General features: G+C 39.0%; 1 protein-coding gene across 1 annotated transcript; it reads left to right on the top strand.

Moving 5' to 3' along the window:
* Positions 1 to 508: 508 nt before the first annotated feature.
* On the top strand, positions 509 to 26,116 carry LOC134944271 (olfactory receptor 9G19-like). The gene is made up of 5 exons (XM_063932848.1): positions 509 to 673; positions 16,519 to 16,580; positions 21,795 to 22,309; positions 22,869 to 22,920; positions 26,014 to 26,116. The coding sequence occupies exons 1-5, from the start codon at positions 509 to 511 to the stop codon at positions 26,114 to 26,116; spliced, it is 897 nt and encodes a 298-aa protein (XP_063788918.1).
* The last annotated feature ends 561 nt before the right edge of the window (positions 26,117 to 26,677 follow it).

Raw genomic sequence — 26,677 nt, 5'->3', positions numbered from 1 at the left:
GCTAACAATTGGGTCTATACATCTAGAAACTAAAGAAAATACATAAGGATGAGATACTATACACAATGTTTGAATTTGGAATACCTATGAGTTTTCAAAGCTGGCCTATAGAAATACAGCAGCCAATGTTGGGAGCTGTAGTCAATTACCTATACATTTTCAAATCAGACCAATAGAAATACAAGGCAGCAGTAAATCTTGGGGGCTGTAGTCAGTTACCTACAGTATAATCTTTGAAATCTGCCATATAGAAATAAAATGCAGCTATAGATGTTGGGAGCTGTAGTACAATTACCTATAAGTTTTTAAAGCTGACCTATAGAAATACAATGCAGCAGTAAATGTTGGGAGCTGTAGTGAATTATCTGTAGAGGACAAGAAGAGAAGTGGCATCAATTCACAATCGATATCAGCTGAAGATAAAACATATAATTCCACTATAATGCCAAAAAGATGTTTCAATAAAAGTTGAATGCAGTTGGAACCATGGTACCATGCAGATGGAACCATGGAACATACACAGAAATCTGAAGTTGACTATGGTGAAATTTACTATCCTGTGGCTTGGTACAGTATATTATGCTTGGCCATTGTTATATCTACCTTGTACAATTTAATGTTATACCAATTAGTCTTTGACTCAGCTTTCATGAATGGAGCATTAAAAGAAGAGGTATACTGTACATGGAATATCCTGAGCAATTCCCTGAGAATATGTTCCAAGAATAAGCCTATCTGTTATAGAAAGATTTTTATGGTCTAAAACAGAGTGGTCATTGCTGGTACTGTGCAGATGCCCTTCTTCTCCATTTGCGATGTAGTGCTCTCTTTGGTCACTTGTGGCATGATGTGTTTTTATCCAAGTATCCAACACATTTTGTGCATCATGCACTTTGTCAAGGATGCCTCCTATGGTCCCTGAGTCCATATTTAAATGTAAAAAAAGTTTCAAAAATGTTATTGTTTCTGTTTAAAAACTGGAAGTCGCCACTGGTTTCCAATGTAAAAACAGCAAGCACATGTTTCCTGTGCTATTTTGGTTCAGCATTCAGTATTTATCAAAAGGTCTTAAACTTTGCCCATCAAATGATATTTTTTTTTTTTATCTTTTCATAGGAAACGATCTTTAAAGAAGTTTTTTGGCCCATCATAAGAAAATGAGGAAAATTTGGAAAAGGGACACGTTTTTAAAAGAAATCCAAATGTAACCGTTCCCATGCTATAGATTGTTTCATTGAATCTTTTTACAAAAATGTTATTAAAGATATAGAAGTATTAAAAACTCACGATTTTAAATATAAGAGCAACCTATCTCAACAGGAATGATTAGCTTTACACAATTGACAGGAAAATTGTGATCTATAATTAAGCAGGCGGACAAGGGTGGAGGTATGGTAATCCTCAATAAAGAAGATTATATTAATGAGGATTACAGACAACTAAATGAAGGAGGCACCTACAAAAAATTCAAATCAGACCTCTCAATAAAAACTTTAGAGGCTATGGAAACCCAAGAACCTAGAATTTAATGATATTGTGAAAATTACAAAATAAATTACTGAGTTCTTTATAAATAAAGAATTCTCAGTACCTGCATTATCATTTTTGACCAAAGTGCATAAAAGTTTAATAAATCCCACTGGTCGCTCTATAGTATCAGGTAATAATGCCATCACTGCAAATCTGTTGGTTTTTATAGATCATAATTTGCAGCCTTTAGTTTGCAAAGGGAAATCTTATCTTAAAGATACCAAGGACACTTTAAATAAAATAAGTACTGTGGTATGGGATAAAAATATGTTTTTTGTAACAGCAGATGTAACGTCACTTTAGACCATTATTTCACATGAGGATAAAATAAATGCGGTCAAAGCTACTCTGTTAAATACTATTATAGACAGTAATATATCAAGATTTTTATTAGAGTTAATATGCTTCATTTTCCAAAATAATTACTTTAATTTTGATGGACACTTCTATAAACAAGAAGTAGGACCAGCGATGGTTACCAGGTTCTCGCCCAGCTAGACTAACTTCTTTATGACACAATTGGAGGTAGAATTCTGTATGTGTGGAGTGGGCATGGTGGAGCATGAACCTGGTACACTAGTGGAGGTACATAGACATTGTTCTATTTATATGGAAGGGTGAGAGATCTGAGTTGGATAATTTCTGTCAATATTTGAAAAACAATATCTTACCTTCACTATTAGGTCCATCATGGTTATTTTGATTTATGTATTAAAATAAACAATGGAGAAATTACAATTTATAATTAAAACAAACCCACAGATTCCAATACTTGTATACCTAAAACAAGTAATCATCTATCACAATGGCTCAGTGGAGTGCCAAAAAGGCCATTCTTGCGTTTGCATCACAATTGTTCCAATATAGGAACCTTTAAGAATCAAGCATCTATTATGGTAAATAACTTTGTCCAAAAGGGATATGAAAAGTAAGAATTAAAGAAAATCATAACAGATACAGAATTAATGGATAGAACATCTCTGCTTAGTGAATAAATTGACAAACGTCAAATGGAAAATTTTGGTTTGGCTTTCTGTACTACCTATAATAAACAATTTAAAAGAGTAGAAACCATCATTAAGAAAAACTGGAAAATATTACTCAGAGATGAAACTCTGGTTAAAATCTTGACTTTGAAGCTTAAGTTTATTTACAGAATGGCCCCAATGTTAAGGATACTTTGGTATCAAGTGCATTACCTATGGATGGCATAAGACTGTTAGAGGGAAATAAAGGTTTTTATAGATGCTGCGATTGTACAATGTGTAAAGTATGTGAGAATCCTTCTGCTAGATTAACAGAGTTTGAAACTAAAGGTAGAAAGTATAAAATTAACTTGCAACACATCATACGTAATATATGCCATAGAATACAAATGTGATATGGTATATATTGGGAAAACGAAAAGATATCTAAAAATTAGATGGGCGGAACATGTGCAGAATGTTAAAAAGAGTTTTGAAGGCCATCCATTTCGGCTCATTTAAAAGAGAAGTATAGGAGTTCCACAAAGGGAATTAGACAGTTTTGCGGGATCTTATAAGTGAAAGAGAATTGGAGAATGATAAACATGGATGTTGGGTTAGCACAAAGGGAGATGCATTGCATATATGATTTAAATACTTTAACCACTTTAATTATTTTCCAAAAAAATGCTCTGAAAATGTTTGTCTTTTTAATGTGTGAATTAGGTGTAGAATGTATTTTTAACCTTATTCAAAATGATTTTAGTAAAAATATAAAAATAAAAAATAAAAAATTTTAATATTTTTTTTTAAACATTGGTCGCCAACATTGGAAACATCAAGACAATTGGAAACATCGTGACCATAGCCACTTTCATTTTGAAAGCCAGGACAGCCACTAGGAACATAAGTGGGGATTGGGGGGGTTCATTTACACTTCCCCACCGGCTGCTATTGTCTGCAGCCGTTAGGTGGGGGGGCCCTGCCGTTCTGACCAATCAGCAGCGATAGGCAGCACGGAAAACTGGAGGAGGGTGCAGGGAGGCAGAGGGACCTTCCGTTCCCTCTGAGAGCAGCAGCAGAGGGAAGTTTCTCTTCCCATGCTGTCTATATGACTGGTCGCATCCAGTGCGACCAGGTCAGATAAGACACTTGCTGGTATGGTCGCATCTGATGCGACCATGCCTGGCAAGTGGTTAAGACCTCATGGTTTGAACCATGATTTTGAAGTTAAATGGTTTCTGTAAATCTCCATGGTTTCCCTTTTTCCCCCCTAAAATACTACCCCTCCTTCCCATACCTTTTATACACTAACCAGAAAGCGGCTCTTTTAATCAAGAATTATAATGCCATTGTATATCATTGGAGTGTATAATATTGTTTTTACTGAATAATCTTTTACTAACCCCTTCTGAGTAGATTATTATTTTTACTGTATTAGAATATATATAATATCATTCATTTTATATACATATGTACAGATTGTTTGCAGTATTATTTTGATTATGTACTGTATCACGGATTGCAATGTTTTCATGTATGATACAGTATATGCTGTAAATGGAACTTGGCTGTTTGTGTGCATTGCGCATTACTATGGAAATTAGCAACTTTATTTAAACACTTTGTACAGATCGCCGATCATGTGATTTGTGTATTGTTAAGATCTTTGGACAATAAAGTGTGAACAACACGGTCATGTGATTGCAATAACTTTATTGACAGCGGAGCCCTTTGTTAATGAAATCTGAACAGCACAGTCATGTGATTGCGATAACTTTATCGACTACAGACATCGGGACACGGACACTCAATCTGCTGCATCTGCAATAGCTGGTTTGCCACTGCACACGTACCTGTGTGAGCGGCATACGGGACATGGATGGAGCGCCATACATATCCATAAGTTTGATGCTTTTATATTCAATTTGTAAAGCATTTTAGTAAGTCTAACCAGGAAGTGCACTTCTGGTGATGTCACTTCCTGATAGGAGGTATTTAAACCTCTCATTGATTCCTTCACACTCCACCTTGAAAAAGACACCCTATGATATAAAAACATGTCTGAGGAATGATTGGGAAGCTTCCAGCCATATCTACCTGTGGAGCTACGACACTGGGAACAGCATAAACACCCGGGTTCCATTTATTTGCTTGTTTTGATGTGTTTGGCTCCATTAGTACATTTATCTGGTACGGAGGCTGGGAGAATCCCATTTGCTTTTTATGTAATGTAATTCATTAGATGTGATTTTAAATATACTGCACTATGAAGCATTTTTATATATTTTTTACATGTGCAAATGGATGAAAGAAACTTTTATGTGCCTCCACTAGCAGTAAAAACACTTAACCTGTGTGAGCATCCATTGTCATTTCCATATTGAAATATATTAATGGCCTTTGGGATAAAATATACCTTTATATGTTTATTCTGCACCTACCTAAAGTAAGAGAAAAATTAGCATTGAGATATTTTCCTGCACAACATCATAGTGGTGCCCCCTATTGTAGAAGAGCACCAGAACCACTCTTCTTGGAGGTGTGGATTATAGTAACTAGGTCAACAGTAACTAGGTCAACAGTCATAAGGTCAACGACTATTGTTTGACAGTGACCATGTAGACACCATGTAGACACCTGAAATAGGTCGACATGGTCATTAGGTTGACATGAACAAGGTCAACATGGGAAAAAGTAGACATGATTTTTATTTATGGTGTAATTTTCTTTGTAAAGTGACCAAGAACCCCAATTAGTGACCCGTATCCCCTCGCATGGCTCGATTTGCTTATCATGTGTGGGCAAGGTGCCTTGCTCTGCTACTGCTGCGCACGGCACAGGTAACCATTCCCAATCGTAGTCCACGTGTATCGTAAACATTGAAAAAGTTACAAAAATGAAATAACTGTAAAAAAACTCATGTCAACCTTTTTCCATGTTGATCTTGTCCATGTTGACCTAGTGACAATGTCAACCTATTGACCATGTTGACATAATTCATATAGACCAAGAGTGGTTTATCTAACCTAAGTTCTGTTGACCTAAAGACCAGATACCCATCTTGGAAAGGTTATACTGTGAAAATCTTATGGACTGCAACCCCCTTTTTTCTATTAGTCAATTGTCAGGTCCGGGTGTTTTGTGAATCCGTTAACCTGGAACCAACCACAGGTGTAGGTGCTGGGGTATGAAGAAAACAGGGAGGACGAAGGAAGTTCCGTTTCATATATTTATTAAAGTAACAATTCAGTAAGGAGTTAAATGACTAGTTGTTAATCATCATTATACTGAAGTATTGCAGGAATGGCAGAAATAATATGCAAGAGAAAACTCAGAAATAAATAAAAGAAATGTTCATGGAAACATATGCAAAAACAAGCTGAAGAATAAATGTTGAATTGTCCAAATATAAACAAGCTTTGATGCTAAGCTGCAGATTGAGTTTAACTGGTTAATGCAGACATGGAGAATTAACTGTAAGAATTTGCAATGGAGTTTTAAGAGTTAACTAAGAGACTGTGAAGAGTTATCCTTGTAATGACAACATAGAAAATAAAAGTACTGAATTGGGTTACTTGCGGGTTCCGGAGATCACTGTGAAACTGTAGTAGATGGCAGGGTGATGAATGGGTTAAATGCAGAGTTGAACAAACGAACAGCTGAGGGAATTGGAATCCTCCAGACTTTGTATGAAAGGCAGACAGACAAGGTAACCTCATGCAGGACACTGGGAATCCAAGTATTTCCAATAGGTGTGCAATTGACTGATAGCACAATGGAGAGCCGGTGAATCTTTGGCAGTGAAGGCTGCAAACGGACCTCTGGGAACGGAGGCGATATCTGAACCACGGGAATCACACAGGAATGCACGGAGAGAGTTCAGAGCTAGAGCACAGCTTTGATACAACAAAGCACTGGCCCAGAGTGACATAATCCCAGCCTACTTAAAGGCAGCACAAGCACGGGATTGGCTTACACCTGCTCACAGGTGTTTTCACAAGTGCTCAGTATTAGCTATTTGGTCTCCAACATGGCCACCTCCTATACAGCAGACACACCGCAGTGCCTAAGGCCATTTGGTCCCCGCACTCACAGTTCCCAGACTCTGCATTACCTGTGCCATTGATCACGCCGTGTCCCCACACGGGCGCACAGCACCGCGAGCAACCGCACTGGCAACGGATGAACCCCAGAACCCGCAAAGGTGAGAGACCGGTTCGTGACAGTACCCCCTCTTCTACGGGTGGTCTCCGAACACCTTTGAACCTTGTCAGGATTTTTGGAGAAGTATTTCTGTACCAGTCTTGGAGCATGAACATCTTCAGAGAAAACCCAGGATCTCTCCTCCGGACCGTAACCCTTCCAGTCGACCAGAAACTGTAAACGTCCATATCGGGAACGTGAGTCCACAATCTCTTTAACTTCAAATTCCTCATTCTGCAAAGAGTGAACTTTAGGAGATTTGGACTGGGTAGTACGGAACTTATTGAGAATCAAAGGCTTCAGTAAAGATGTATGAAAGGCGTTAGGAATTCTCAAAGACGGTGGCAGCTTGACTTTGTATGACACAGGGTTGAGTACCTTTACAATGGGAAATGGACCAATAAACCAGGGAGCAAATTTCTTAGAAGGAACTTTGAACTTGAGATTGCGCGTAGAAATCCAAACTTGGTCTCCCACTTTGTAATTCGGTACAGCTTTACGTTTTCTATCTGCAAAAGATTTATAACGAGCGGAAGTTTTGACCAAGGACTTACGTACACAACTCCAGATGCTAGATAGACGTTGAAGCTCTTGATCTGCCGCTGGGACCTCTAGGGCTGGCAATGGATGAAACTCTGGCACACGAGGATGAAAGCCGAAGTTTATATAAAAGGGCGTAGATTCTGAAGATGAATGGAAGAGATTATTATGAGCAAATTCTGCCAATGGAAGGTAGTCAACCCAGTCATCCTGTGAGGACGATATATATAGCCGGAGAAATGTTTCAAGGTCTTGGTTGACTCTCTCAGTTTGTCCATCTGTCTGAGGATGATATGCAGAAGAAAAGTTCAACTTGACATTTAAAGATGAACAAAGCGACCTCCAAAACTTGGCCACAAACTGTGTTCCCCGATCAGAGATAATTTCTCGAGGAAGGCCATGCAACTTGAACATTTCAGAGATGAACAATCTGGCTAGTAAAGGGGCTGATGGTAACCCAGTTAATGAAATGAAATGTGCCATTTTCGAAAATCGATCCACTATCACCCAAATGGTATTTCGCCCTTTTGATGGAGGTAGATCGGTCACGAAATCCATTGAGATATGAGTCCATGGTTGTTTGGGTATGGATAGTGGATGTAGTAGACCTGGTGGAGAACTTCTTGGACTCTTATGTTGGGCACATTTAGGACATGCTGCTATAAACTCTTGGACATCGGCTTTGAGACGTGGCCACCAATAAGATTGTTGAATAAATTTGAGAGTCTTTAGAACCCCAGGATGACCCATGAAGGAAGAGTAGTGAGCCCAGGTAAGCAGCCGTTTTCGAAGACTTGTGGCGACAAAGGTCTTGCCAAGCGGAGGAACTGGAGAGGTTCGAGTCATTAAAAAGGACGTAGGATTCACAATGGCTTGATTCGTGGTAGCATCATTTAATTCAGAAGAAGCAAAGGACCGGGAAAGGGCATCTGCCTTTTTGTTCTGAGACCCTGGACGATAGGTGAGTTTGAAATCAAATCGTGAGAAGAAAAGCGCCCATCGAGCTTGTTGTGGATTCAGACACTGAGCTGACTGCAGATACAGAAGATTCTTATGATCAGTATAAACTGTAATGCGATGTTGAGCTCCTTCTAGAAGGTATCTCCACTCCTCAAATGCCAACTTGATGGCAAGTAACTCTTGCTCACTGATTGCATAATTACGTTCTGCCGGGAGGAACTTACGGGAGAAATATCCACAGGGATGGACCTTTTTATCTTCAAAGACTTGTGACAACACAGCTCCTACTGCTTCTGTAGATGCATCCACCTCTAGTAGAAAGGGACGATTCAAATCAGGCTGTCGAAGAATGGGGGCTGACACAAAGGCTTGCTTTAAATCAGAGAAGGCTTTGATTGCTTCAGAAGACCAGTTCGTAGGATTTGCTCCCTTGCGAGTTAGGGCTGTGATGGGAGCAGCTAACGTAGAATAATTCTTGATGAATCTCCTATAGAAATTCGCAAAGCCAAGAAATCGCTGAATCCCCTTGAGAGTTGAAGGAGTGGACCAATCTCGGATAGCTTGTACCTTACCTGGATCCATACATAGCTCGGATCCAGAAATGATGTAACCAAGGAACGGTATGGAAGATACTTCAAAAGTGCACTTCTCTAACTTACAATAAAGTTGATTTTTCCTCAGACGTGTCAGTACCTCTTTAACTTGGTGACGGTGAGACTTTAGATCCTTAGAGAATATTAGGATATCGTCCAGGTACACTACTAGACACTTGTAGAGAAGATCACGAAAAAGTTCATTCACATAGCTTTGAAAAACTGCAGGTGCATTACAAAGACCAAAGGGCATTACGAGGTATTCGTAATGCCCATCCCGGGTATTAAAAGCAGTCTTCCACTCGTCCCCTGCACGGATGCGGATTAAATTGTAGGCCCCTCGGAGATCCAGTTTTGTAAACACAGTAGCTCCCTTTACCCGGTCAAATAATTCTGGAATTAAGGGTAATGGATACTTGTTTTTCACAGTGATCTCATTGAGTCCACGGTAATCTATGCATGGTCGTAACCCACCGTCCTTCTTCTTAACGAAAAAGAATCCGGCTCCTGCAGGTGAAGAAGATGGTCTGATAAATCCTTTGATTAGATTTTCCTGTATATAGTCAGACATAGCTTGCGTCTCTGGGATGGATAGCGGATAAATTCGTCCCCTAGGAGGGGTTTTGCCTGGAACCAGGACGATTGGGCAGTCCCATTCGCGGTGAGGAGGTAGAGAGTCTGCTGCTTGTTTACTGAAAACATCTGCAAAAGATTGATACACCGGAGGTAGGTCAGGAAGGCTAATTGACCGGAGAGGTACAATTGAGGCTAAACAGTCCTTGGTACAAGATTTACCCCACGAAAGGACTTCCATGGTTTGCCAATTGAGTTGAGGATTATGTTTCTGCAGCCAAGGTAAACCAAGTATCACATCTTGAGAGGCTTTGGGAATCACGTAGAAGGAGAGGTATTCTGAATGGAGCACACCAACTTTCATCTTGAGACATACGGTTCGATGAGTAATTATACCATCTGGAATTCGACTTCCATCCACTGCTGTAACAGCAACTGCTGCTTCCAGAGGCATGGTTTGAACTCTGGACCGTAAGACAAAGGCTGAGGAGATGAAGTTCTCGGCTGCCCCGGAATCTAGGAGGGCTGAAACTTTCACTGTAGAACTTGGAACTTCTAATTGAATAGACAAGGTCGGCTCTTTCCCAGAACGTGGTTCTAAAGTAACTCCTAGCTTAAGCTCCCTTGAATAAGCTAGGAGCGAGAGTTTTCCAGGCCGGAGTTTGCAGGATTTAACTAAATGTTCGGAGGACCCACAGTACATGCAGAGGTTACCCTGTCGACGATGAAGTCGTTCCTCCTCTGTGAGGCGAGAGCGCCTAATCTGCATAGGTTCTTCTGTTGTTACCGGCGACTGTGATGAAGAATCTTGTCGAGGCCTAGGATGATAACGTGGACTAGATCGCTCTGTCCTGGATTTCTCTAAACATCGCTCTCTGTAGCGTAGGTCAAGTTTGTTACAGAGAGAAATCAATTCATCCAGTGTAGTAGGCACATCCCGGATGGTTAAATCATCCTTGATTTTCTCTGAAAGTCCATTCCAAAACGCGGCGATCAGGGCCTCCTCATTCCAATTTAACTCTGAAGACAACGTACGAAACTGAATAATATATTGACTGACAGGACGTAAACCTTGACGCAGACGGAGAATCTCTAAAGATGCTGAGGTGGTTCTGCCTGGTTCGTCAAAGATTCTCCGGAAGGATGATACGAACTCCTTGTAGTTAGAGAGGATAGGATCACCTCTTTCCCATAATGGAGATGCCCACTCCAGAGCCTGACCGGAGAGGAGGGCAATAATATATGCAACCTTAGAACGAGCTGATGGGAAACTTGCGGACAACAGTTCAAACTGGATCTCGCATTGATTCAGGAATCCTCTGCAAAGTTTTGGGGTTCCGTCAAACTTACTTGGAGAGGGTAACTGCAAACAGGACGTAGGTAGCATCTCAGGAGAAACTGTAGTGGTAACTGGGACAACTGGAGTTGGAATCTGGACTAGAGACGTTTTAATAGCTGTTTGAAGAATCTCTAAACGGTCTGCCATAGTTTGCATAAACTGCACTATTTGTGTCTGTATAGACTCCTGGTTTTCCAGACGGGAAAGGATATCTGATGTAGCACCGCCTCCTGCGAATTGGTCACTTGACGGATCCATGTGGCCAGTGCTTACTGTCAGGTCCGGGTGTTTTGTGAATCCGTTAACCTGGAACCAACCACAGGTGTAGGTGCTGGGGTATGAAGAAAACAGGGAGGACGAAGGAAGTTCCGTTTCATATATTTATTAAAGTAACAATTCAGTAAGGAGTTAAATGACTAGTTGTTAATCATCATTATACTGAAGTATTGCAGGAATGGCAGAAATAATATGCAAGAGAAAACTCAGAAATAAATAAAAGAAATGTTCATGGAAACATATGCAAAAACAAGCTGAAGAATAAATGTTGAATTGTCCAAATATAAACAAGCTTTGATGCTGAGCTGCAGATTGAGTTTAACTGGTTAATGCAGACATGGAGAATTAACTGTAAGAATTTGCAATGGAGTTTTAAGAGTTAACTGAGAGACTGTGAAGAGTTATCCTTGTAATGACAACATAGAAAATAAAAGTACTGAATTGGGTTACTTGCGGGTTCCGGAGATCACTGTGAAACTGTAGTAGATGGCAGGGTGATGAATGGGTTAAATGCAGAGTTGAACAAACGAACAGCTGAGGGAATTGGAATCCTCCAGACTTTGTATGAAAGGCAGACAGACAAGGTAACCTCATGCAGGACACTGGGAATCCAAGTATTTCCAATAGGTGTGCAATTGACTGATAGCACAATGGAGAGCCGGTGAATCTTTGGCAGTGAAGGCTGCAAACGGACCTCTGGGAACGGAGGCGATATCTGAACCACGGGAATCACACAGGAATGCACGGAGAGAGTTCAGAGCTAGAGCACAGCTTTGATACAACAAAGCACTGGCCCAGAGTGACATAATCCCAGCCTACTTAAAGGCAGCACAAGCACGGGATTGGCTTACACCTGCTCACAGGTGTTTTCACAAGTGCTCAGTATTAGCTATTTGGTCTCCAACATGGCCACCTCCTATACAGCAGACACACCGCAGTGCCTAAGGCCATTTGGTCCCCGCACTCACAGTTCCCAGACTCTGCATTACATGTGCCATTGATCACGCCGTGTCCCCACACGGGCGCACAGCACCGCGAGCAACCGCACTGGCAACGGATGAACCCCAGAACCCGCAAAGGTGAGAGACCGGTTCGTGACATCAATTTGGCCCCATAGTATACTCTTTTTTGAAAGAAATCAGTAGTATGAACTAATCACCTTCTTTTTCCTTTTCATATCCAAATTCTATTGAGAAAAATCAAATGAAGAAGGACCAAGAAGGAAATTGTGAACCTGCCTAAAAAACGTTGTTGTGGACATTACTTTTTTAATTCTTGAAAAAAGTGTGGCGCAAAACACGTATCATTATCTTTTTGATTAATTCTATGCACACAAGATTTAGTGACTTGTATCCATGATTGTGTCTATGGTGCCCTTCTAGCAGCACCCAGGTTTGGTATATAATTGACATTTTGGTTCAGAGCATTCTGTTAATGTAGGTACAATTTATAAAAAGTGTACTATGAGAATAAATACAATAAATGTATAAAATGCCTTCAATTCTATATATATATTCAGACCTGTTTAGGTTAGTGTTTTCAATTAATAAATCTACTTGGTTTTGGTTATTTGTAGTTCATGCATTATGTCCCCTACTCTCCAATTAGAAATTAAATTTTTAATTGCTATAGCCTGAAAATGTTCAGGTTTTTTTTTTCATGTACTTCGCAAAAATGCTTTGAAACTCTATTTGGAATGATGAATCTGAGGTCATCCTCAAGCTTTAGTATATGCCATTTTTTTTACTATTTCTTCGATCGGATGGTGATTGGAATAATATTGTGTAACAAACGTGGTGTTCATAGGATCATTTTACTTGTCCTTTTGTGTATAATTCATCATCTCAGTTCTATTGAGTTTTGACACTTTTTCAATCTAAAATTTTGTCTGCATATCCTTTATTTAAAACTTACTTATTGGTGAGGGCTTCAGACAGACTGGTGAGTTTAACCGTATCTTGCCCTAAACCTGCAGCAATTTTTGTAGAAGATGCAGCCAGTGATACATCTTGAAAGACAGATTTCCTGGGGCATCGATCCCTCCTGGGCCCTGAGTGTCTACGATGCTCAGTGGCTTTTGTAGCCAGCATTTGCTGTATCTTCTTGTCTGTGTTTGAAGTTACTTCCTGGTTTGTGATAATTGCATGTCACGTGATCGCCAGAAGTCCTCAACAATAAAAGGCTGTGTCTGTCACAGACAACGTAGCCCTCACCAATAAGAGGTACCACAAGGATAAAACAGGAGTAACTGCAAGAGAATAGGCAATTCAAATAACCTTCAGAACATTTTATAAGCTTTTTTCACCTTGGATCAGGCATATGGATTCACACCCACAAAGATGTGGGACACTGCTCTTAAGGTTACTGACATCTTGAATTTACTTATTGTTTGAATTATTTAGACTTTCTGAACTGTTTAAATAAACAAATAACTTTGCTATTTACCATTGTTTATTATAGCAGTGAATGGGATAACAACTGTTACTACTACTACTGTACATAATAGGGTTTGCATACCAAGATGTAAATAATATATTTTAACACTAGTAAAGTATTTCTGGAATATCAACTCATTCATCTTCACTTCACACTAATTTAACTGTGGCACTTGCATCTTAGAGGTTGAGTGCAGTACTCCATTATATATACTGTATATATATATATATATATATCTGCAAGCTCTGGCACTCGGGTCAAATGAAATAGCTGCGCCTGGTTCCCTCCACATGTGAGTAGTATGTTCCCTTAGTGCGCTCTTATTATACACTACTGAAATGTCTAATTACTTTATGTCAGTTAGTGTCTGAGTTTACTAGCATAAATACTATTATATTTCCAAACGGGAAAGCAAGCTTCAACACAGAGAGAATACTTTGTCGGTAAGGATCAAAAATAGATAAAAGAAGAAATATCTCTGTGGAGCGTTCTTATTCTATAATCTGATATAATTAGATGATTGTTGGTGGATGTTACTCCAATATAAACAGAGAGCTGTTATTTAGAAAACACCCCTGAAGAAGTCGATATAGACGAAACGCGTTGGGTGAAAGCTCATTATATTGTTTTATTTTTTTCCTTATACAAATAATGTTGAAATATACAATTGTGTCTCCAATGTAAAAGAAAAGGAAAAGTTTTATGATAAGTTTTAAATCAAAATCTTTTAATAAAGAGATATATGTGATTATAATAAGGGTGTATAAATGTGTAAGGTCATCCTCTCTTTATATAACATCCACCAACAATCATCTAATTATATCAGATTATAGAATAAGAGCGCTCCACAGAGATATTTCTTCTTTTATATATATATATATATATATATATATATATATATATATACTATATATATATACTGCAACAACGGTGGCACTCAGGACTTGTATAAAATTAATTACAAGACAATGCTCTTTTGCCAAAGTAAGAGCTGTGTCCTGTGATTAATTTTACACAAGTCCTGAGTGCCACCTTTGTTGCAGTATATATATATATATATATATATACAGCTTCTGCATATAACAGGCAGCCACCCATTGTTCCCTTAGAGTACAACACACTCATTGGTACTTAGGATGCTGCCAGGTCTTACACTCAGAACAGTAGAGGCTAATACCTACTGACTTCCTATTTTCTAAGTTATTTATTTTATTATTTAAAAAAAATAATTGGTTATAGCATAAATAATGTCAAAACAAACAATATTATATTAACAAACAATATGGGAAAATACAAAGTTTGAATTATTTAAATATTTTTCAGTATTTTGACTAAAATGAATGCCACAGTGGTACTGTATAATAAAATTAACTGTAAATAACTGTTAAAATAGTTAAAATTTAAAGGTTTTACTAATTTATCCCTAAAAGCTTTGTAATCAATCTCCAAAGGCAAAACGTATGGGTGATGCAATTCAATAATTTTCTAATCCACATGGTATCATCTTAATTCATTACACATTGATTATGGATCCACACGGTATAAATAACAGTCTTTCTTTTACTGTGTTCATTTATTATGGCAATCTAAAGGTGAGTTGTGACCCTTATACTACATTGTAATGTACAATGAAAAGGATTTGATCTATAGCTGTGATAGGTGTGGTACTGTATATTGAAGAACATTTTGTTTAATATTCTTACATTCTAATTTTTCCCTTATTTTTAAGGTAAAGCAAAACATTGCATCTACAATTATTTTTTGACCAGGTACATTAGGTACAGATTTCCCTATATATAAATCTTACTGCTATCATATAAAAAATTTAAAAGTATCAGGAACTTACAAAACATTTCTCAAAAGATATAAGGCCACGCATATTAAGTCTTGAAAAGAGATATAAAGTGGGGAGAGATAAAGTGCCAGCCAATCAGCTCCTATCTACCATGTTACAGACTGTGTTTGAAACATGACAGGAGCTGGTTGGTTGGTTGGTACGGTAGTTTATCACCCTCCACGTTATCACTTTTCAAAGCTTAGTACATCTGGCTCTTTGACTGACAGAGGAAGTTTTCCTATTTAGGTTCTATGAGGATCTCTGTAGGACTCACCAGGTTTGTACTGAGCTGTATGCTGAGAGTAAATATAATGTAAAATATTTTAATATCTGTGAAACTTAACAAATTGATAAATAACACAAGAAGGTATTTAATGCTGACTATATAAAAAACATTTTTCTAAATTAGAGATAGAAGGGAAAAGTAAAAAAGATTTGGACAAGTATTCTTTTTAATAGCCAGTAATCTTCCTGTTATTTTTTCTGAATGCAATATCACTTTCTAAATGCTTATAACAGCACATATATAATTTACACACAAATATGTTTTATAATATACATATTATCTTTGTATATCTCCAAAGAAAATTATGGAGTCATTTAATTATTTGAATGAGGGAGTTGTATTGTGTTTGGATTTGATTGGTAAAATTCTGTGATTTGGAAATGCCTACTGTATCGTACTGTAGATCCACCTAATCACACATCATGGCATAACTCTATATCCTGGCTAATCTGGGCGGCTTGATGCCGTGAGAACCACCTGCACTATTGCCAGCTTGTTGTATGTGCTTTGGCATGTACAGTAATACAACAGTTGGGAAAATACTGTAGAATGATTTTTTTGCTTATGAAAGTGAGTTTCTTAATAAACAGTATCACTTCTAAAAAAAAATGGCTACAAACATCCCACAGAGTCCTACTTGTACCAAAGTTTATTTTTGTTAATGCTATAATAATAGACTGATGTAATATATAACCTATATTTCACGTATAGCTGAATTTAAAACCACAATCTCCCTGCACCAGCTTTACAAGAGCATCCTATCACTAGTCAGAGCTGAAGGAGGACCCTGCTCTTCCCTCCATCTACATATCCAGCTTGTGTGTCTGATCCCCCTCACAGTATAACACTGACATGTCGTAGGCAGACCGATCCTCTCATACGCAATCAGACAGAGGGACAGGTCACTGTATTACATAAGGTTAGATACTTCTCCATAAAAAATTCTCTTAACATTCTGATGATTTATCTGTCTACAGGTTGCTCTGTCCCCACAGCCTGGGATCATGGACGTGCAGAAGATGAAGAGTGATTACAAAAAGTAACTTTGGCCTTGTCTAGCACAACATAAAAATATAAGTGGAAAAAAATCTAATTTCTGCATGAAGATTAAAAAAAATCTAATTTACGTCTAATCAAATAGTTTGTTATTTATTTTTACTTAGACACCACATGCAATGATAAAATCATGTCTCATCTGTGTAAGTACAGCGGACCACTAATAGATTACTCGTGTAAATCTGACAAAAAAAGGTAAGGAATTATACTGTAGGTAAGTATATTTTACTGTTCTTTTTTATTTTATCCTCATATAAGGAAAAAATTACATGCACTAAGGGCCTAATTCAGATCTGATTGCAGCAGCAAATTTGTAAGCTAATGGCAAGGTGTGGCAGATGTAACATGTGCAGAGAGAGTTAGATTTGGGTGGGGTATGTTCAAACTGAAATCTAAATTGCAGTGTAAAAATAATGCAGCTAGTATTTACCCTGCACAGAAACAATATAACTAGTGATGTGCATCGGAAATTTTTCGGGTTTTGTGTTTTGGTTTTGGATTCGGTTCCGTGGCCGTGTTTTGGATTCGGACACGTTTTGGCAAAACCTCACTGAAAATGTTTTGTCGGATTCGGGTGTGTTTTGGATTCAGGTGGGGTTTTTTTACAAAAAAACCCCTCAAAAACAGCTTAAATCATAGAATTTTTGGGTCATTTTGATCCCATAGTATTATTAACCTCAATAACCATAATTTCCACTTATTTCCAGTCTATTCTGAATACCTCACACCTCACAATATTATTTTTAGTCCTAAAATTTGCATTGAGGTTGCTGGATGGCTAAGCTAAGCGACCCAAGTGGCCGACACAAACACCTGGCCCATATAGGAGTGGCACTGCAGTGTCAGACGGGATGGCAGATTTAAAAAATAGTCCCCATACAGCACATGATGCACAGAAAAAAAGAGGTGCAATGAGGTAGCTGTGTGACTAAGTTAAGCGACCCAAGTGACCGACACAAACACCTGGGCCATCTAGGAGTGGCACTGCAGTGTCAGACAGGATGGCAGATTTAAAAAATAGTCCCCAAACAGCACATGATGCAAAGAAAAAAAGAGGTGCAATGAGGTAGCTGTGTGACTAAGCTAAGCGACCCAAGTGGCCGACACAAACACCTGCCCCATCTAGGACTGGCACTGCAGTGTCAGACAGGATGGCAGATTTAAAAAATAGTCTTCAAACAGCACATGATGCAAAGAAAAAAAGAGGTGCATCAATGTCGCTGGATAGCTAAGCTAAGCGACACAAGTGGCCAACACAAACACCTGGCCCATCTAGGAGTGGCACTGCAGTTTTCTAGCGAGAGGATGAGTGCTTCCATCCTCATGTGAATCTGAATCACTAGCCATGAACATAGGCCAGGCCTCAGCCGTTCCTCGCCACTCGGTGTCGTAAATGGCATATTGGCAAGTTTACACTTCTCATCACACGCTTTTAATTTTGATTTTTGGGTAATTTTACTGAATTTCTGTAGTGTACTTGACGACACAAAGGTAGAGCAGTGGACTACTGTACCGTACTGCTATATATATATATATATATACTGGTGGTCAGCAAAATTCTGCACTGTCCTCCTACTATATACTGCACACAGCTGAAATGCAGCACAGGTATGGATGCATAGTATACTTGATGACACAGAGGTAGGCAGAGCAGTGAACTACTGTACTGTACTGCTATATATGTATATACTGGTGGTCACAGCAAAATTCTGCACTGTCCTCCTACTATATACTGCACACAACTAAAATGCACCACAGGTATGGATGGATAGTATACTTGATGACACAGAGGTAGGTAAAGCAGTGGACTTCTGTACCGTACTGCTATATAATACTGGTGGTCAGCAAAATTCTGCACTGTCCTCCTACTATACTGCGCACAACTAAAATGCAGCACAGGAATGGATGGACAGTATACTTGACGACACAAAGTTAGGTAGAGCACTGGACTACTGTACCGTACTGCTCTATATATTCTGGTGGTCAGCAAAATTCTGCACTGTCCTCCTTCTCTATGCTACTCTACAATGCAGCACAGATATGGAGCGTTTTTCAGGCAGAGAACGTAGATATTTGCAGCACACTGAGCACAGATATTTGCAGCACTCTAATCACAGATATTTGCAGCACACTGAGCACAGATATTTGCAGCACACTAATCACAGATATTTGCAGCACACTGAGCACAGATATTTGCAGCACACTAATCACAGATATTTGCAGCACACTGAACACAGAAATTGAGAGAACGCGGCATGTCATCTCGCTATCATCTCCATTGCACGAGTGAAAATGGCGGCGACGCGCGGCTCCTTATATAGAATACGAATCTCGCTAGAATCCAACAGTGGGATGATGACGTTCGGGCGCGCTCGGGTTAACCGAGCAAGGCGGGAGGATCCGAGGCTGCCTCGGAACCTTGTAAAATGGGTGAAGTTCGGGGGGGTTCGGATCTCGAGGAACCGAACCAGCTCATCACTAAATATAACCCACCCAAGTCTAACTCTCTCTGCACATGTTACATCTGTCCCACCTGCACTGCATATGGTTTTGCCCATTAGCTTACAAATTTGCTGCTATGATCTGAATCAGGCCCTAAATTTGTTACTAAAAGAAGCATTTCCTGTTCCATTTTCTGCACTATTTCTAAAAAAATCTAGATATCTGAATAAATGATGTTATTTAAAACTTGTCAATGTTGCAAGCTAATGGATTTTATCTGTTGATTTGATATCTCCTTATTATTTATAAGATCTGCTGATCATTTACCTCGTGAGACAATTTGTGCTATTTATCAATTTTTGAAAGTAATGTAAATATCTGCACTGTATTATACTTTTGACCTGTTGTATTCTGAAAGTATTCATATATTATATTGTTTACATAGTTTTATTCTGGTTAGCCAATAAGATATCTACAGTGAGACCGATTCCCATTTTATACCCACAGTGGGTGAAGGCATGTTCTAATCAAACACATCATAAGACAATATATTGCTTCATTTCCACCCTGTCTACCTTTTGAACCTGTCTACCTTTTCCATGTAGACCTTTTGATCCTGTGGGCCTAAAGCATGTCGACCATATGGTGTCAATCTATTTACTGTTAATTTATGTATTGTCAATCTATTAATCTACAGCCAACCACATTATGGGGATGAGCAGCAACATTCTATGGGGGACATGGGGATAAAAAGAAAATATTAAACTGTTTTTTGTTACATGTGTTCTTCTTGGTTTCACCGTTACTTTCACAATGGCCGGTATGGTCAACCAAACTTCATAAGGTCCTTCCCTATACCCATTCAGGGATCCGAGCCAAAGGAAGCTCTGGATACGTATCTCCTATCCTAAGTAGATAACATAACAAGCTCCATTTTTTAGAGCTGGCTGGGACTCATCACAGAGGTCTGATCTGTTTTTACTGATTTTAATAAGATATTCCACAGGTAAGTCATTTGTCTGGTGATGTATTCAGTCTTCCTCTGAGAGTTCTCCTTATACAGTAGAATATTATGATAAATACTTCAGGTCATGTTAGGGTTGTTTCTTTAAATTTAACAATTTTTTTTTTAATGACACAGTCATACTGTATCTTGTTTCTGAACAAGGACCACTAGCTTCACCTATAGCAGTTACTTTTCCCATAAAGAATACTCTAGCGTACTTATTGAAGCTCAGATACTCCAAGGGAATCAGAGAGGATAGTAAAAGCTTCTCAGGACAAAATTAATTTTAGAAGATCAATAATTAAAAAAATATTTATTTATTGTTTCAAATAATCTTACAAGAACAGGGAAGAATCACATTTTTAAAATATCATTCCTGTAATGTGTGTACCCTGATGTTTACAATCTATATTCCCCATCACATGTCCATGCACACACATTCACAACAGGGTTCATTTTGTTGGGAAGATACAGGGATGCAGACAAGAGACTCCATGGGCCCTCTAGCTTAGTGTAGTGAGGGGAGAGTTACAGTGAGACAGGTTCCCAGTATTGAGAAACATCACCATGTGTGGTGTGCATCCCCCGCCATTCACCTCACCACACATCACTTATATACAGTATATTGGTTTCTGTCTCTCTCTGATCAGTGAATACTGACCTGGGTGCCCTCACAATAGCTACTATACAATCTCCAGTAGGTGTGGGATTCCCAGGCTAAATAATTGTACTCTCACAGCGACATATACGGTAACATGTCAGTGATTTTGTTTATCAACATGGCACATCCATCAGTCCATAAAAATAGCATGGCACCCATTATTCCCATCAGTTGTGTCTGTGCACCGTGTTACCTGTCTCACCTGTGGTACATCTTCATCACACCTGCATATGCAGAGACTTTTGGCTGCCTAACATCGACCTATATACCCTGAGATATAAGTGACAGAGCTACAGGTGTGTGATTATACTAATGGAAATGGTAGAATCTATATCCCCATCGCTAAAAGTACCAATATGTGACATCAGGTGAGGGCGGAAGTTCTGTTTTGCCCTTACAGCATTTTAATTTTTCGCTAATCTAGGTTTCTAGTGTTTAGCTTCCATTGTACCCTCATTGGTTCTCTTCAGACACAATGTCTCACACAACTCCCCTTCGCTCGCCACAGGTTACTATTCCCAATTGATGGGGATGGTGACCCAGTGCATTATAGGAGGGGGTCCTCTCGCCAAAGGGGATATAGGCACTACCTAATGAGAATACTATTACCCCACAGCCTTGCAAATAGGTTGAAGTAATAAGTACAGTGTATATTTCTTTACAGAGTAACCTGGATGTGGCATGGAGAACCAGACTTACATGAATAGATTCCACTTGTTACCATTTTATGCAAAATCAAATTATATATTGTATACTATATGTGTATTTTTTCCCCTCTATATATTTGGAGTACTTATTAATGCTATTATAATAACTATGATATACATTGATTACCAGTTACACACCCCCATGTATTTATTTATCTGTAACCTGGCCTTAGTAGATATCTGTTATACAACCACTACTGTCCCTAACCTGCTGTACATGTTACTATCTGGAGATAATACAGTGTCCTTCCTACAGTGCTTCACTCAGATGTTCTTTTATTTTTTGGCTGATTCCTCAGAGGTTTATCTAATATTCATTATGGCATATGACCGATATGTTGCTATATGTCATCCTTTACACTATCATACTATTTTGAGCAGGAAACACAGCCTCTTATTGGCATCTGGCACTTGGATATCAGGATTCTTAAACTCACTTGTGGTTACAATCCCAGCATCACACATGTCCTTCTGTCATTCTCGCACCATACGCCAGTTTTTCTGTGATGCTAAAGCTCTGCTGAACATCTCCTGTGCTGGCCGTGAAGATTTCTATAATGTATTCTATATGGAAATATTGATGTATGGAGTTTTCCCAGTCATGTTCTGTTTGACATCATACATAAAAATTATTGGAGTCATCTTGCAGATAAAATCTAAGATTGGAAGAAAGAAAGCCTTCTCCACCTGCTCATCCCACCTCACCATTGTCATTATGTACTATATGACAGGTGTGTCTGTGTACATGATGCCACCATCAGAATACTCAGATGTCCTAGAACCAGTGTTTAGTGTACTGTACTCAGTTGTCACCCCCATGATAAACCCTCTGATCTACAGTCTACGGAATAAAGATGTGAAACGTGCTCTGCTGAGACTACTGGGGGGGAAACAAAGTATTGAGCAGTAAGGGGGAATGTGCAAAATACTTACATAAAATGATGTGAATGATAACATGATTTTAGCAATTTATTGTCAATCACTATGAAATAAATGATAATACAGTAGTCTTTGAATTTGCTCTTACCGATCCTTTTATTATTTTCAGTTTTGCTCTCTGAGCCTAATTCAGACCAATGGTGGGAACTTTGCGGTCAGCGGTTGACCGCGAGTAACCTCACCGCTGACTGAAAAGTTCTCACCATTGGTTACAATGGAGCGCATAGGCGCTACATTGTATCACTGCCGTGTGCTGCCTGTCAGACACTACAGGAGCACACAGCCAATCAGGAGGGTGCCACGACGTGGCACTCCCTGATTGGCTGAAGGGACCCGCTTAGATAGGAGTCAGGGGGGTCCTGGCAGTCGGGGAAAGGGGTCCCATGTGTAAACATGGGGCCCCTTTCAGTGCGTGGTCGGGTGTTCGTTTTTTTATTTTGCCAAGTACGTGGATTTTACAAAGACCAGAAGAGGACCGATCTTCACTGGATTATGTGAGTATATTTTTTTCAACAGGTACACCATGGATTCTACATGGAGAAGAGGACCGACCATCGTGTGATCATAGGTAAGTATGTATGTTTGGAGGTGTGGATGTATGTATTAAACTTTTACTTTCAAGGTGTGTGTGTCCTGTTTTTATTGGGGTATTTTTTAGTAGTAGTACTACAGGTACCAGCAGGCCCGGTTTTCCACCGCATGCTGGTACTTGTGGTTCTCCAAGTACCAGCTTGCGGGGAGGCTTGCTGGGACTTGTAGTACTGCTACTAAAAACAATATTCAACCATTTTCATCAAGGCTATCAGCCCCCCATCTGCAGCCCTTGGATGGGGGGGACAGCCTTGGGCTTCACCCCTGGCCCTTGGGTGGCTGGAGGGGGGGACCCCTTGATTTAAGGTGTTCCCACTCCTCCAGGGTACCCCGGCCAGGGGTGACTAGTTAGGTATGTAATGCCAGGGCCACAGTGACCTAGATAAAAGTGTCCCCCGGCTGTGGCATTATGTACCTGGCTAGTGGAGCCGGGTGATGGTTTCAAAAATACAGGGGACCCCTACACTTTTTGTCCCCCGTATTTTTGGAACCAGGATCAGGCAGAGCCCGGTGCTGGTTTATGAAATATGGGGGAACCCCGGTTAATTTCCCCCCAAAATTTTGTGAACCAGGACCGGCTCAAAGAGCCCAGGGCTGGTTTTGCTTAGGAGGGGGGACCCCACGCAAATTTTTTTAAGATTTTTAACAATTTAATTTGTTTTACGAAAGGTGCACAATGAAGCCCAGCACGGATCTCACAGATCCGGTCGAGATTTATTGTGTTAATGTCGGCAGTGTTTTACTATTCACTCCCGTAAAACATTGCCAAAAAATACGAATGACATCGACATCGGAAAACATGAAAATTCAGAATACGACAGCTTAGTAAATTTGTTGTAAAATATTCAAAAAGTTGCACAATTACACTTTCGATGTAATTCGTCATGAATCTCCCTCCAAATCGGTACAAATACGAATTTTAGTAAATATACCCCATAGAGTGCACCAAGCAGGTATTCTTGCCATTAGGAGCCACTTATCCCTTAAGATTTTATGCACCTACCAGTACTGGGATGGCCACAAGGACTTACGCCACTGGTGACAGTACGGTAGAGAAAGCAGGGACAGGAAGAGGAAGAATGAGACCAAAAATGGGTCATAAGATAGGCTAACAGAACCAAGATAAAGTATTTAGATGCAAGGGGCCAGGGAGAGACACTGTAGTGGTATGGGACTGCAGTGATAGAGGCTAGTGTGGTATTGTATGAAGCAGCTGTATGCGAATAATAATGATAATGAAAAACTAGCTGAAAGACAAAAGATAAAGGTAGATAAAGAACAAGTATTGGGTGGAAGAATCCACACTACGCCTGATGCTAAGGCAGACAGGATCCAGACTGGACAGGGTCCAGCAAACATACTTTAGCATGAGGGCTCATAGGCCTGGCAGCTTCTCACAAGAAGCAAGAACTATAACTAGCATTTGAGGAGTATACAGGAAGGGATGCCTGCACCAATCCAAACTAGGATATTATTATAGAGCAACCTCATGCAACTGCCCTGCTGCACCTACACTGATCTAATTACTCAGCAATGGGGAATGCCATCTGCCCCCACAGCAGCAGGCGTGGCAGATGCTGGGTGGGACCCAGCCACCCTGGCAGCTGGAATAGATGCAGTGTCTTGTTCTCCTAGCAATGACCAGGACCTGCATCTCCCGCAAGCCACGGCATGGCTTTTAGCAGTACCACCCCTTGAAGAGGGTTTAAGAGACCCTAGATCCTGGTTTCAGGGGAAACCTCCTGATTTTTTTTTTAAGTTTAGGAGTGGGGCTGAACCTCCCAGGGATCCAAGCTTTCTCTTCAGAACTGTAGCCTTTCCAATTACCTAAAAAACTAAAAAATTTACCTGGCCCTGAATAAACTTAAAGTCCAATATTTTTTCCACCACAAACTCTTGATGCCCTTTTACCATGACTAGGGCAGGCCTCCTGGAATTTCTGACCTTAATTATCAAAATGCAGGCATAAACAAACAACAGTAAAATGTGTTATTGATTTTCAAAGATCTGGGCAACTGAATAAGTAAGCCAACAGGATCAAATATAGAATATTTCTGATACCACTCCCTTCAAGCTTAAATACAATTTTTTACATTTGAAGGGGTGTTTTTTGGAGTCTTTCAGTGCATTAGTAATGGAAGATTTAGAAAAGTTATGTGCTTACAAAAATAAGAAGAATTTAACATATAAAGAAAGATAAGCCCTAAAAACCTTGTCCAAAGAAGAGAATCTCATCATAAAACCTGCTGACAAAAGAGGAAGCATGAAACTTATGTATAAAATCAACTATGAAGAAGTGTTAAAACAGGTAGATGATAAAAACACATATAAAAAGAATACAAGGTGATCCTACCCAAAAAAATAGAGTTACAACTATGAAGTTTTTCGAAAAATATGTCAAAAAAGGAACAATAACAGAAACAGAAATTAAGTTCCTATTAATTAAACTCCCCATTTTCCCTACACTATATATTTTACCTAAAGTACACAAAAATCCACAGACTCTTTATCTTTATATATTGAGTCCCACCTACAACCACTAGTTTTATCTAACAGATCACATTTGAAAGACAGGTGATGTTTTAGATTTTTCAGAAAAAAATCATTTGTTGTGAAAACTATTTTTTTTATAAACTCAGATGTCAGCTCACTCTACACCATTATAGAACACCAACATGTTGTAGAATCAGTGAAGAATATTTTTTAATAAACAAACCTCTTTGGAAGATAATTTACAAGAGTTTTTATTTGAAGAGATAAACTTAATTTTATCCAATAATCACTTAATTTTTAAGGATTAATATTATGTCCAGAAGAGGGGAACCCCGATGGGCAATTCATTTGCCCCAAGTTATGCAAATATTTTATTGGGGAAGGGAAGGCCTATTATGTATGCCCAACAACCCCTTTGGGGCGAACTTAGAGTGCTGGCGAAGGTATATTGATGATATTTTATTTATATGGATGGGATGAAGGTAAGAATTGGAATTTTTTTGTATATATTTAAATACTAATGAAAAGAATATAAGTTTAACTTTTGATATCAGTCAAACCAGTATCAATTTTTTAGATTTGACTATGTTGAGAATGGCAAAATAAAAACAAAAAAAATCATAAAATCCACCGATTCCAGAGCGTATATTAACAGAGACAGCTGTTACCATGAACACTGATTGGACTCAGTGCCATCTGGGCATTTTAAAAAGTTAAAAAAGAACTGTTTTGATAAAGACTTATTTCATACTCAGGCAAAAGAGATGGAACAACATTTTAAGGACTGTGGTTATGATGAAACCAAAACTGCATTAGCCATCAAGGAAGATTCCAAATTAGCGAGAGGAGGTCTATTAAAAAGCCTTAAAAAATAATGAAAACAATAAAAACAATAACTTATAACGGGCTTTTACAACAATTTTTTTCTCACAACATAATCAGACCCTGTGATAGGTGATAATTTTCCACAAAACCCAAAATGTATTTTTAGACAGGCACTAAATTTAAAATCAAAATTAGTATGGAGTTTATGCCCAGTATGCTCCAAAGTCCCTAAGATTATTACTACAAGGTTTTTTAGATGTGGCACATGTATAGGCTGTAAGAGTGTTAAGAACAACTTTGGAATTCAAATCTTGGAAGTAAATATTAATGGGAGGAAGAATAAGATAACTGATTTAATTGCTTGTAACTCAGCCAATGTGATTTTTTTGCACTAAATGCACATGCAACAAGCTTTA

The sequence above is a fragment of the Pseudophryne corroboree genome, chromosome 7 (assembly GCF_028390025.1).
Source record: "Pseudophryne corroboree isolate aPseCor3 chromosome 7, aPseCor3.hap2, whole genome shotgun sequence".
NCBI classification, from domain to species: Eukaryota; Metazoa; Chordata; class Amphibia; order Anura; family Myobatrachidae; genus Pseudophryne; species Pseudophryne corroboree.
The sequence above is the reverse complement of the archived record's forward strand: the minus strand, read 5'-3'. Positions and strand labels throughout refer to the sequence as shown.

Excerpts from the sequence above, each read along its gene's own strand:
- LOC134944271 (XM_063932848.1), top strand. The coding sequence starts at position 509 with ATGGAACATACACAGAAATCTGAAGTTGACTATGGTGAAATTTACTAT. Across the intron at positions 674-16,518 it reads ATGGAGCATTAAAAGAAGAG|GTTGCTCTGTCCCCACAGCC; the intron begins GTATACTGTACA and ends ATCTGTCTACAG. Across the intron at positions 22,921-26,013 it reads CGACCATCGTGTGATCATAG|ATTTGACTATGTTGAGAATG; the intron begins GTAAGTATGTAT and ends TCAATTTTTTAG.